Below are 13,440 nucleotides of genomic sequence, written 5' to 3'. Positions count from 1 at the left end.
AATAACATTTAAATAGCAAAATTAGAATGAAAAACTATGCTCATATGTTACAAAATAAAGTCAGAACATCCTCTCTTGTGGCATACGCTTCCCTGAGAATTATATTCAAAACATTTTGCCTTATAAAGTCACATCCCAGGTGTTTATAGCATCGTAAACACATAGCTTCACTGTAGCTTATTTTTTCTCTAGTTACAATTGACTGAATGCCTTCGTTTTATATGAACGCTTTTGAAGCCTGCTTTAAACAGCCTTAAACCATGACCAAAATGCCAAATATGCTTTACTTCGGCATTGCATCCAAAAAACGCGGGCATACATTTTATACAATCGTACATTCGAGTAATAAGCCTTCTTGATAGTAAGGCCGTACATGCTACAGAAACCGAAAAAATACTATAATTTCCCTTGCGATCGAACAGAAAAAGATGGCGACTGCAGAGGTACTGCTGTTAAAACACTCATGAAGAAATGCAATAAATTCCTTGTTGTTTTATGAAAATTTACAACTTTGTGATAGAACTTTATGAGTGCCTGGGACCTGGGATTGGCCGAGGATGGTCATGTGGACGGGTAACCGTGAACATGAACTTTTTATGATTTCCCAAGTGGTTATATTGCAGCATTCTTTTGGCCGCCGCACTTATTGTAGCGTCTCTGTGCTCCGTATAGGTTCTTTCTCTGTTTAAATGTATATTTGGGCAAATACCGAACACACATTCGGCCACAGAGCATTGTGTAGACTGATGTTCTCACATTGTAAAGGGAGAGACCCTCTCCGCTCTGCTATGCTAATGTGGCCGCCTGCAACTGGGATATCCACTGAGATGGAGTTTTACTGAGATGAGGACACGCAGTTGGATCACAAGATTGTTTTCACGCGGGGGTCTCACTCCCGTTGACTAAAGCGGGTGAAACCGAAAAAAGCGTTGGTGCCGATGTTATTTGTCACTTATTCGTGCTAATGGAGGAACCAAGTGGAGCAACAGGACTTACCGATCGCAGGCTACGGCGAAAGCCTTGCCTCTCTATCCTGGTGCTGGCTGACGAATTATCAACAAAGGTAAGACTGTCATTGTCTACCAGCCCCATCGTTTTTCTGAGGTCAGAGCTCGACCAAACCTAACCATGCGCACTGGATGGAGAGTCCATATATTTTACTTCTAAGCTATTGTGCAAGCGGGGCTTATTAGTAAACACCTTGTCTAAATCCAATTATTCATTTCCACTTTGGGTGGAGCAGGCTTAAGGCTTTGATGTCTTGCCATATTTTCACAACAGCATTGCTAGGATATTTATATCAAATGTATGCTCTGCATTTGTAGAGATAACGATTTCGAATTTGTCTGCTGCATTACTGTATTTGAGACGGCGCAGCCAGGGTATCGACGATAGGGCGAGGTTTGATGGAGCTGCAGTATTTCCAATCGGGTCTATTATGTAAAATGCTTAGTAAAGAGAATTCATTTAGCGACGTTGCTGCGCTAAAATTTATATTGCATTGCAAAAAATACTTAAAGACCTTTAGTAAATGGTAAGAGTGTTGTAAAAAATATATATGATAAAAGAAAACCAAATACCCAAGGGTGTCCTTTTCCGAATTGGCCACCATTCACTTCCAGATCGAATGTACAAACCTTCCAGGTTATTCTACCAGCTGCCGTGCTGGAACTTTTTGGAGATTTACATTTGTTTATAAACTGTACAATATTATTTCATAGTGTCAAGTCTGGAAATTGTTCATTATTTTTCTGTAAAAAATCTCTTTATTCAGATATCATCGGACAAATATTATATTTTGCCTTTTGTCATAGAATACCATCCCATTAGACAGTGAATAAATAAAGGTTTAGCTTTAAAAGCGTTTCAATTTACAAGCAAGTTATCGAACACTTTAATACACTGTTTTTATAAGTTTTCATGTATTGATGTTTTTTTTGCCATTTTTTACAAATTGCAAACTCCACCTCTTCCGAGGTGAATTATCGTGGCTATCCTCTTGTTGATAAGAGCTCCTGACGCAGTTCCAGCATTTAGTGCAATGTCCCGCTATCTGCTGCCATCTAGTGGCCAGACTTGCTTTGCGACATCACACTACTTTTCTCCTGACGGTTTTCAGGGAGGGTGTTTGCTGAACTAGCGTGTGTGTGCGGGCGAGAGAGGAGAGAATTTATTACAGTGCTTATTTGTTCGCTATATAGTGTGTGTGAGAGTATATGTGCTCGTCCGCACGGGCGCACGACTCGAAGTTTTATGGCATTGAGAATGTTTTAGTGTTCTTCAAAAGTAGGGTAGGTTTTATTGCAATGCGAGAGCGTGACTCTGCATCTAGTAGGCTATCGATTGTTTCTCTTTAATCAACTCACACCAGCATTGGCCACTCACCAACAGCTGTGTGCTTTTGGTTTAAAAAATAATGAAATCTTTGGTAAATGTAGTAGCCTAGAAGGCAAAAACACTCACAAATTGCAGTCACAGATAACAGAACAGACAGGGAGGGGTTTTCGGCCCGGTGGCAATGAAACGTAAAAGAATGCAGGGGTTGTAAATTCTCAGAGCTGTTGTTGCTGCTCTTTGAAGTGTCTGCGTTTAGGAAAGATTTGTGGCACACACCCAGAAAAATCAGACCTTAAGGGCTTATATTCCTTCATCCCCATTCTTTTGCCTATTGAAATCCGACCAGAATACGAGCATTTGACCACTCCGGGGTTATTCCACTGTACTGGAAATGAAGTGCGTTGAGGCCTAAATTTAAGACGACTCCTCTCAATAGTTTCTGAACCCATAATATTTTATTTTATTTACTCTTTTAGGTAAGCACATAATCTGAGCTTTAAGTGTTTATTTAGACTGGCAGTGGACAAAGTAACCGGAAGAAGAGAGAAAAGGGAAAGGGAGGAGGGACTGATTCGAAACTCCTGTTTCATGTTATACAGAGGGAACGTGTGATATGGTCTGTCTCTTGATCTTTGTATACATTTCTTGATTATATATTGCACATTAGTGCGATCATTTGTGAGCAATTCCAGCCACCAAAAGAAGTTTCCATTATATAAAAAAAACACAACCACTCTCGTTATATCAGCATAGCCCCCATCTCAATTATAGCTGAAATCAATTATAGTGCATAGTAAATTATAGTATTCCGTTTACGTTACTTAACGTCTTAATTCCATGTAATAAAACATGATATAGTGGACAAAAATATTATTAATTTATATTTTAACACACACAATAAATATGCTACATATATTTTTTTATATATTTTGGGAAACACCAAAGGATTTTAGTTTTGCATTGAAACAACATGTTTTGCCTTTGCAAAGTCAGAAACCACTTGTGAGGATTGTTAACAAAGCCTACGAAATCGATGCAAAATATTTACCCGTTGGGTCTATGACATTGGTAAAATCCCACGTATATATTTTCAGGTTAAACGGACCTGTTTGAATTACATAGCAAACTCGCTTTAAGAGAAACTTTGTAACTTGCAATTTTCCCCAATATGAAATACTTTCATTAACTTCAGTTTGTGAGGGTTAGCTTTTTTCAATGTCTTGTGTTTACAAATATGTGAAAATCTTCAAATAGATTTGGTAATTTAATTTAGAGACATCTATAATTAAATAAGACGAAGACAATGGCGTTCAATATTAATTACGTATTAACATTGCGGTTAACATTATTTTTTTCAAAGAAACCGTGTACTGGTTAATTTAAAGCTTGTTAAATGAAGCTTATGAAGTACAATCGGCAGGCCGACTTACAGTAAAGTTACGTTTAAAAAGGCTGAGAAAATTTTGAGAGCGTAATTATTACAGGAATGTAAAAACTTTAACAGCTAAAGACCGGCTATCTACACGACATGCAGAGCAAGTATTCTGAGGTATGTGACTGTTCAGTTTTAAGGATTCTCTTCATGGCAGAAAGATTTAGCTATTTATAACCACGGCCGTTAACACAACAGACACTGAGATTTATGGTCAATCAATATGGGTTATGAAAAAAAACAACCTTTACACTCTTTATTGAACCTTTGGTAACATCTTTACTAAGAAATATTGATTGAAGTGATTATATTACATATATTTAAAACACACATTCATGTTTACAAATTCATAAACCGTTTATTAATTTGAAAACCATGAGTTATTTTTTTTAAACAAATTGTACGCAGTCATACTCTGAACACATTGAAAATAATATTTTTAAAACACAGACTACATAAGTTTGACACACTTACTGCGTAGCTTCATAACGCATTTTTTACATACTCACATAAACGTATTACAATGCGACACACTCGAGGGAATTAGCAGAACGTTACATCACACTTGCCATAAAGTTAGTAACAAGGCATGTCACTCCATGTCCAAATTGGTGTGAAATTGTCAACTTTTCGTCCTTATGAAGGTGATCCGGGGATGAAGTCAAAATAGTTGATTTCTGTCAGTCAGCAGCAACAGTTTTCTGGCTCCCGGGTGTTTCCCGACGAAAAATAAATAAATGCCCTGTAGGAAAAAATAAAGTTAAATAGTAAATCGTGTGCTTTAGGTGAAAAAACGGACAATTGTATATTGTGATACATATAAATCGCAAACTCAAAAGTTATTGGTTATTTTACGAAACATTAGTAATTATACGCATTACAAATTAACAAATGTTGACTGGACTCATCTCCCCATTTCTCACTGGAAACACAATAGATGTCTTCCGTTCGCAGAAAACTATGCAATGCGAAAGGAAACGAAGCATCCTCGTCAAAGGAAACCAAAATGAAAGTATTTCATTTAAAAATATCCACTTGTTGTGCCGCAAATGGTTTATTGGTTGTATAGCGACAGGATACCAGTCCACCATAACTGTACTTTTGGTTAATCAAAAACACACACACGCTCGACCAGTTCAGTGGAAGGTCCATAAAACGCCGAAACGCTGCTGAACTACTTACTGGTGTTCCAAACGGTCACTTTTAGAGACGGAAAGAATCTGTATGAAAAGCTTAAAAACTGATGTGAGTGTGTTTTCATGAATTTTTTCGTGTGTTTTCATGGATTTTTTCGTGTTAGCAGTTTTGTGGAATAATTAAATTCAGACAAATCTACTTTTTGGTGTATGTAGCCTGTATGTTTTGGTTTTCCTTAACACGTCGTTTATAATTTATACATAAATATTATGTTATAGTGATCATTAAGTGTTAAAGCATTTATCATCAATTTGTCATTTTTATCTGTTGTGGCCTACTTATGGGATAAGGCCTACACAATTAGGCTACATAGCTAAAGTATACATGTATTTCACCCGCTGAAAATTCATAAAATGTAGTTGCCTGCGGAATAATATGTGCTATGAAAATGTACCAGAAGCTTGCACGTTGACGCCTATATCACCATTGCTAAGATAGGTCCGAAATCGACTTTATGAATGTCGATGTATTCAATCTAACGTTTTAAAATTACTATGTAATTTATATTCAGCAATTTAATTGGAAGGAGAGGAAAGACAGAAGGGATTTTAAAAGCTAGCTCTCTGCTCCTGGGTCCCCCGGCGCGTGCAATCACAGCCCCCCTAAAGGGAGCTCTTTTGCAGTCACGTCCGCTTGCGATTGGTCAGTGCCTGGTCAGATGGTACGGCTTCCCTCTGTCCCGCACTGGCATATAGCCACCCAGCCCCCCCCCCCCAACTAAAACCCAATCTCCGATAAACTACTAATAGCTAAACCACTTGGACTATAAAACACAACAAATCATAAACCAAGCAAAAGAACCGTGCCCTCCCAATGAGTTCCTATTTTGTAAACTCAACTTTCCCAGTGACTCTGCCCGGAGGACAGGAGTCGTTCTTGGGACAGATACCGTTATATTCCTCCGGATACACAGACCCTTTACGACACTATCCTGGTTCTGCTTATGGAGCTACGAGCGTCCAAGAAAAGGCATATCCATCTTCCTTTTACCACCAAGCGAATGGTGGCTACGGAAGGGCAGCCGCTGCCGGTCATTGCGATTACGCGACAGCAAGCTTCTATAGGGAAAAGGACCCTGCTTGCACCCTCGCAAGCATAGAGGAACATTCGTTTGTTCTTAGTCAGGATCATCGCAAGACAGACTGCACGGGGACGACGGGGAAAAGTATCTACCCCGAGGACGAACAGAAATCGCCAGTGCCGGTTTACCCTTGGATGCAACGGATGAATTCGTGTAATGGTGAGTACATTTTTGGTCATTGCTAAAACACAGAAAGCTAGAGCGTTCAACATGACTTACGGCTTCACTGTACAATGCCGGAAGCACATACAGTACAAATACGTTGCTCTTCTCTATAGAGTCATACTGAAACCTAAGCCACTCCTGTAATGTTTTTGTGAAATCTCTCATTATGTTCCTGCTTTTACGCGTGGAAAAGTAGGAATATTATCGTCGTAGAGGTCATTTTATTTAAAGTACAGCATATACAGTCTTGTGTACTTATAAGCAAAGCTGTCGCCTCGTGTTTTATCACAATATAGCCAGAATTGATTTTCTATGTCTCTCCTGCTGTTCATGCCTTATTTTGTTATATTAGTGTAAGGACGATCACTATGCAAAAACACAATATCGCAACGACAGTAGTTCTTGTTCGTATCTCCGTGGTACAGTGTGCTGTTATCAGTCCAGACAACAGCATACTGTACCACAGAGGTACGAACAATGACAAGCACAGGGAGGTATAGGCAAACGCCAAAGTTGTGATAATGAAATGTATAATGCAATTCACAGTTTCTCTGTACTTAAACTGTGTTTTAAGGCTTTTCTTGAAATTTAATATTTATAAAATTGTCGTGTACAGTCCAGTTTGTTTTTAGCAACTACGTTTATAAAAGTTAAAAAGATCACTAGCACGTAGGTAATGTGTGTCCATGTTAATGTATTGGACAATTGTGTTATTTATACTTAAACTGTAACAGTGCGTCTAATGTTCAAATTTAAAGTTTGATATATAGCATTATCACTTTACAATGTATTTCACATCACAAATGTGAATTGTTTTGTTTAAATATAAGACAATAATTCAAATCCAAATAGGCAATATACATTTTAATATGTATGTGCAAAATGCATGATGTTGTGGACTGTGTTTCAGGTGCATACATTTCTCACTGTTTTTGAAAGTTTCGTGTCTTGATGTCACCCTCGAGCTGTTTCTATCCGGACACATTTATCATAGAAAAAAAATATCTCGGCGTTAATGTTTGACTTACTTTTCCTTTTATCTCTCTTATTTTGTGGACAGGGACCTTCGCTAATGCCGGGAGAAGGGGTCGTCAGACGTACACTCGCTACCAGACGTTAGAATTAGAAAAAGAGTTCCACTTTAACAGGTACCTGACCCGAAGGCGTCGAATTGAGATTGCGCACGCACTCTGCCTGACAGAACGTCAAATAAAGATTTGGTTCCAAAATCGACGAATGAAATGGAAAAAAGAGAACAAATTGATCAACTGTTCACAAAACGAAGAGGACGAGGAGAAGAGGACAGAATGAATATGTCTCAAGAAAAAGAAAACTATTGCATAGAAGGGCACCAGACACCATCCCCAAGAAGACTTTCCATCATGTTAACAACTGTAGCATTCCTGTAAACTTATAATTTTATTTTTATTGTGATTTTTGTTGTATTTTTACGTCATTTTAAGCACGTGGTTTTGTGCGTTCTTACTCAGACTTTAGATTTGCTCTCAAAAATGAAATGTCCATGTGGAACGAAGCTATCTGAAATCTGTCATATTCTTGTTTATATTTAAACTGTGTAAAAATAAAATAAATTCCAACTGTGCGTAAATTGATTTCTATTTTTATTTTCATCATTATTATTATGTTCCTGTAAGTAAACCTTTAGGTTTTAGACGTTTAAACATTTAAAAGTAATTTATAGATGTGTATTAAAATGGCTGGATCCTTGCGTTGTTCCAGAGAACAATTGAAGGATCAATAGTCTTTATATATATATATTTTTGTACGTGCTTTCTGTTTGTTATTCAATCCAAAAATAAAAATAACAAATCATTCTGCCTGTCATGCTGTGTCCAATGACGGCCGTATCAAATAAAATGAAATCTTTTTTTTTCATTTCGTCATAACACATGCTCTTTACTTTGTGAAGAACAATAGTTTTAGTGCTAAATTTAAGACTTAAGAGGTGTCATATGAGATATACAGCCACTTGCGTGATGATGTTTAGCCTGTACAACAATGCAATTAACTTGCACTCTTACGGCACCCTTTATGGAATTTTGAAAATCCGGAAAACATGTAGGTTATTATTATATTTAATATTCAAATAATATCGTGGTACAAATAATCGTCAGGTTCACCATTATTAAGGGATTTGCCTTCGCTTTTTATACTGAGGCCGAAAGTTGCCTACTTCGAACCAAAATACACCCTACAAAGTGAGAGTTGAGAAGGTTGAGCAAGCTTTAATAGATAACCAATGGAGAAAGCTGACCTGTCCATGCTGGTCACTTACCCCGAGGGACTTTAAACCCTGGAGGGCCTATTGCGAGCCATTTCTCAGGTAAAGGTTCCTCACGGAGTATTTAAAAGTTTTACCTCCAAAATCAGATACCCATTCAAGATTACAAATATAAGTGATTTTGTTTTCTATAGATAGACAATGTTTTGAGCACATACTAAATTTTATTTAAATTATAAACATGAAATTGTGTACTTGCATGTATATGTGTCCATTGAGCACATTAGATTGATTTCACGCTTCTGCGCCGTTTAGACGCTGTTTACCTGTTACTCTTTGTAGGTGTTTCCATACATTAAACATATTTCAATATAAATACAGACGTATTATAAATCATTTTAACACATTCCCGGGTTTAACATAAGCAAAATAATATAAAAGTTTGGTACAGATTTCTGTCGTGCATGTACATAACAACTGGCTTTTTGTCAACAAACCATAAATCTTCGATCATATATCAAGGACTCTCATTTTTGATATTCAGTCTATATGGTGTGCGACCAGGAACATATCTTTAAGCATTTATCCTTACAATTTACATTTAACATAAATGAATAAAGTCTGTAATAAGTCCAGTAAATGGAAACATTTGAACTCAGCATTTCGTCCACCTTTACTTAGATAACTTGGTAAAAATAATGCAGTTAGCGTTCTTATTAACGTTTTATTTGTTAATAACATACTTTATCATCAAATTGACATATGCTATACTAGGCTACTGGGAGAGTGGTCGTAGAATTAGTATAAATGGAGGTGTTACATATTAATGTCACGATGTCAGTAGGTAAATCTTTAATATATTACTTAACTAATATCTTTTTTTTGTAAGAATGTTCTATTTACCAATCTAGATTGTCGTTTGCAATTTTAAGACGCAGTATATTCTAGGCACTTTCGCGTTAAAAAAATACACCAAACGTTAGGAAAATGAGACAAAGAACATTGTGAGTAAAATAAATATATTTAGTGAATAAAATAGGGTGGAGAACTCTTCCATGCTTGCAATACATTTGATTCCCAGTAGGTGACGCTGTCCGCTTACAGGCAGCATTCCCTGCACAGGGAAGAATACGTTGAGTCGAGTCTAACGACTCCCAGTCTCGTCATCATTTGTAACCATAGAGCATGAATTACCTCTTGAAGTCATCAGTGAGAATTTACGACTGGTCAACAAAAGCACGTGATTCTCAAACGCACCCCCACCCCCATATTTGGCCGCATACATAGCAAAAACGAAGTACAGTGCATTGCTATAATTCATTAATACATCATAAATCGTCAAGCACAGCGTTATAACGACCAAGATCTACAAATCAAGCCCTCTAAAACAACCTAAATGAGCTCTTACTTTGTAAACTCGTTCTCAGGGCGCTACCCAAATGGCCCTGACTATCAGTTACTAAATTATGGAACTAGCAGCAGCGCTATGAACGCCTCGTACAGGGACTCCGGCACCATGCATTCGGGCTCTTACGGCTACAACTACAATGGGATGGACCTAAGCGTCAATCGTTCAACCAGCACTGGCCACTTTGGGGCGGTTGGGGACAACTCCCGGGTCTTCCAGTCTCCAGCTCCGGAGACGCGATTCCGTCAGCCATCAAGCTGCTCGCTCGCGTCTCCGGAGCCGCTGCCTTGTTCCAACAGCGAAATCCTGGGACCAAAAAGCTCTTCGCCCCATTCCGACCAAAGCACCACAACTGCGGGTAATAATCTTACCAAAAACACACATTTCACAGAAATCGACGAGGCCAGCGCCTCTTCTGAGACCGAGGAAGCGTCTCACAGAGCGAACAACTCAGCACCCCGGACACAGCAGAAGCTAGAGACTACGGCAACCTCCACTACTTCGGCGACGTCCGATGGCCAGGCTCCCCAAATATTCCCTTGGATGAGGAAACTACATATTAGCCATGGTATACACGTATTATGTTTATGCCTCTTTGTTTGTTAGAAAGTGAGTATTGTGTGTATTTGAGAGATTTAATACAAGTGTGCGTCAGTAACAGCCTTTATTTTAGAATTCCGTGAAAGTGCCATAAATCTATCAAGTCTGGAGCCTCGCAAACTGTAGAGGAGAGAATGGGGTGGAAGAGAGGGCAGCGGGGCTTAGAAGTTGTTGTTTCTTTGAAAAGTTGAGCTTTATGGTGTGTGGGAATGCGATTAGTTTAGTGTTGAAGAGCCAGTAATAAAATGAAGAGAAAAACATGGGGTGGAAGGTAATAGTGGGATTGATAAACAGGCTGCGATGAGTAAAATACAATATGCAAGATAATCAAGGATGCTCGATGCTATATTAGATGCGTCACGTTGTGGTTTAAAAAAGTAACATTACACAAAAACAAAGCAGACGCCATAAAGCTACGGTGTCGAGCGAGACGTTTTGCACTGTACCATTTGGTGATTTCTCTGTGCGCATTTTGTTTTGAATCGTAAGTCAACAATGTCTATCAAAATGAGAATGTCCATGTGTATATAAGACAATACTGTTTAAACGCTATGCAGATCCATTCTCGCTAATCTTTACTTCCCTTTGCGTTTTGTCCACAAAATTCAGATATGACTGGACCAGATGGCAAAAGGGCCCGAACTGCATATACCCGATATCAGACGCTAGAGCTGGAAAAAGAGTTCCATTTCAATAGATATCTCACCCGGAGGAGGAGGATAGAGATAGCCCATGCTCTATGCCTCTCAGAGCGCCAAATTAAGATTTGGTTCCAAAACCGGCGGATGAAATGGAAAAAGGACAATAAACTGAAGAGCATGAGTTTGGCTACCGCAGGTAGCGCTTTCCAGCCATAGTTGTCTCCCAAGTTAACGTTGTGGTGTGCAAAAGAAAATCAAGAGGATGAAAAATATGTTTCAAAACGTTATTTACAGAGTACTGTATCGCGGCACCTTTCGGCATGTTATGGATGTTTTAGGCATTTTAAAATTCTACTGTGGTACTGCTATAATGAAACGAAAGTTAGTGTTCATATGTTGTTATTTTAATATGGCGATTCTAATTTTGACAAGTAAATAAAAACGGAAGGGGTAAGAAGCTATCAATATACCGCCTGTTGTCCTTGTTATGAATATTGTTTATGTGTCAAGTGCTATGTTAATGCTTTCTTGAGAGTTAGCATGTAAGCTCTTAAATGTTATAACTTATTTACACTACCTATACACGTGTATACCTTTTGAGTTTACAGCTTAGGAACGCATCTGCCCTAGTATGAAGTGAAGCCTTAGTTTTGTGGTAACTGCAGTAAATTTAGCAGAAACCTCTGTATGTTACATGGTCCTATGTTTTATTGTCTTATTAATCCCATTCGACTTGTCATGTGTTGAAACTCTTCTGTTATTTTATGAGAAAAAAGGGAAATATGTAAATAGTCTTCACTAGATTCTTGTACCCGTTCATACGTGTGTATAGTTGTATTCCAAATATGTAATTGTATATTACTGGATCATGTTTATGTTCCAAAAGTATGTACATATTGAACATTTTTATTGTGATCAGTTGGCTATTTGTAGTAGGCAGATTGATCGGCAAAGGTGTGGAAAACAGAAAAAAAGCTATCATGTCGAACTGCCTGTTAGCATTTGCCAAACAGCTTTTTGTATTTGTTTGTAGTTTAACTTGGAGTAAAAAAATAAAGTTCATCATATCCAAATCTGATATATACATTTATTTCGGCATCTTTCCGTACTGGCTTGGTTTGACGTTTTTTTTTCGTTTTTTTTTTCAATTGATGCTGAATCGAGACATGTTATTCTTGTCAATGGCTGACAGTTATCGATTACACAAAAACTCTGAAACCCAAAATGTTGAACTGTCCTACTGTTCGCTCGCTATGCCACAATGCTGAACCGTGATCTGTCAAATAGCAAAACCATATATGCCACCTTAAAATAAGGCGGAAGTATAGGCTATACACCAACAATATTGAACAAAATGTTATGTTTACGAGTCTATAGAACACAGGCTATACGCCAAAAATATTGATCAAAATGTTATCTTTACGAGTCTATGGAACACAAAACTAGTTTAGGAGTTCATATCTACTATTTAGTCCGTGGAATCCTCAAAATAATTGCCAATTTTCTATCAATTTCTTCTACAATTAATGCACACGCTATACACTGTAAATCCCTATTTTCCTATCGATAAACAAGCACTGAACCTTTAAACTTACCATGCGTGGCAAACTCTTCTCTACATCTAAGGCCAGTTTTGAAAGCCGAGTGGAGGTCTCCGCAGTGTGCCGACGGACACTTGCTTTTTGCTATATTTTCCTTTGCCCAAACTATACAAAAAGTAGCTATGACATTTACATGTCAAACGGATGAGCGTTTTATCTTGAAGTTAGATCGTAAAAATCGCCCAGGCCACAGACAGATACCCCTTACTGGCTCTCAAAAGTCACGTGGGGTCCATAAAGTTAGTTTTATGGTTTTGGGGAGTTGACAATGTACTATATATTTCACATTCTAGAATGCAAGTGACGGTTTAACTGCTTCGAGGGGATTCTAAAGGGTCAGTTGTGAGAGGACTAGCATACCAGTAGGCCACTGCAGTGGCCGTGTCTAGTCGGTGCAATATCTCTCCAGTTCTACCCATTTGGAGGCGGAAAAAATGGATACTGGACCGTGTGCACTCAAAGTAAGTTCAATTTAAGCATGCATTGGTCGGTGATTTGATCTGGAAAGATGTGGAAAGGAAAGGAGGGGTTTGTCTGAAGCAGAAGTGTCAATCATTTTGTTTCTCTGACGTTGAAGAGAGGTCCTGTTTGATCAAGTTCTGTGAATTTCTCATGCGTTATTACAAGGTGTCTAGCACATTACCTGCAAAAATATAAATGTAACATTGTTTTCTTGCGAACTATTAGAAAAAGTGTGTTCATAAAAAATGTAAAAAGTGAAACAGAAAAAATATTT

General features: G+C 38.1%; 3 protein-coding genes across 3 annotated transcripts in view; all 3 read left to right on the top strand.

The window, feature by feature from the left end:
- Positions 1-658: 658 nt before the first annotated feature.
- Positions 659-13,440, top strand: part of hoxb3a (homeobox B3a) — a 49,277-nt gene continuing 36,495 nt past the window's right edge. Inside the window, exon 1 of the mRNA XM_056752945.1 lies at positions 659-1,063. The gene's annotated coding sequence lies outside the window, so the exon portion shown is untranslated. The remainder of the gene's footprint in view (positions 1,064-13,440) is intronic.
- Positions 4,935-7,815, top strand: hoxb6a (homeobox B6a). Its single transcript, XM_056752955.1, has 2 exons — positions 4,935-6,206; positions 7,273-7,815. Exons 1-2 carry the CDS (start codon positions 5,780-5,782, stop codon positions 7,521-7,523), a joined length of 678 nt encoding a protein of 225 aa, XP_056608933.1. The 5' UTR covers positions 4,935-5,779; the 3' UTR covers positions 7,524-7,815.
- On the top strand, positions 9,738-12,172 carry hoxb5a (homeobox B5a). Its single transcript, XM_056752953.1, has 2 exons — positions 9,738-10,430; positions 11,072-12,172. The coding sequence occupies exons 1-2, from the start codon at positions 9,851-9,853 to the stop codon at positions 11,317-11,319; spliced, it is 828 nt and encodes a 275-aa protein (XP_056608931.1). The 5' UTR covers positions 9,738-9,850; the 3' UTR covers positions 11,320-12,172.

The sequence above is a fragment of the Triplophysa dalaica genome, chromosome 7, assembly GCF_015846415.1.
Source record: "Triplophysa dalaica isolate WHDGS20190420 chromosome 7, ASM1584641v1, whole genome shotgun sequence".
In the NCBI taxonomy this organism is placed as follows: Eukaryota; Metazoa; Chordata; class Actinopteri; order Cypriniformes; family Nemacheilidae; genus Triplophysa; species Triplophysa dalaica.
Note: the sequence above shows the minus strand (reverse complement) of the source record. Positions and strands in the feature narration are given on the sequence as shown.

What these genes read in the sequence shown, in the direction of transcription:
- hoxb6a (XM_056752955.1), top strand. Translation starts at nt 5,780, where the DNA reads ATGAGTTCCTATTTTGTAAACTCAACTTTCCCAGTGACTCTGCCCGGA. An exon ending in ACGGATGAATTCGTGTAATG is followed by an intron (nt 6,207 to 7,272) that starts GTGAGTACATTT and finishes TTTTGTGGACAG; the next exon opens with GGACCTTCGCTAATGCCGGG.
- hoxb5a (XM_056752953.1), top strand. Translation starts at nt 9,851, where the DNA reads ATGAGCTCTTACTTTGTAAACTCGTTCTCAGGGCGCTACCCAAATGGC. An exon ending in GAAACTACATATTAGCCATG is followed by an intron (nt 10,431 to 11,071) that starts GTATACACGTAT and finishes CACAAAATTCAG; the next exon opens with ATATGACTGGACCAGATGGC.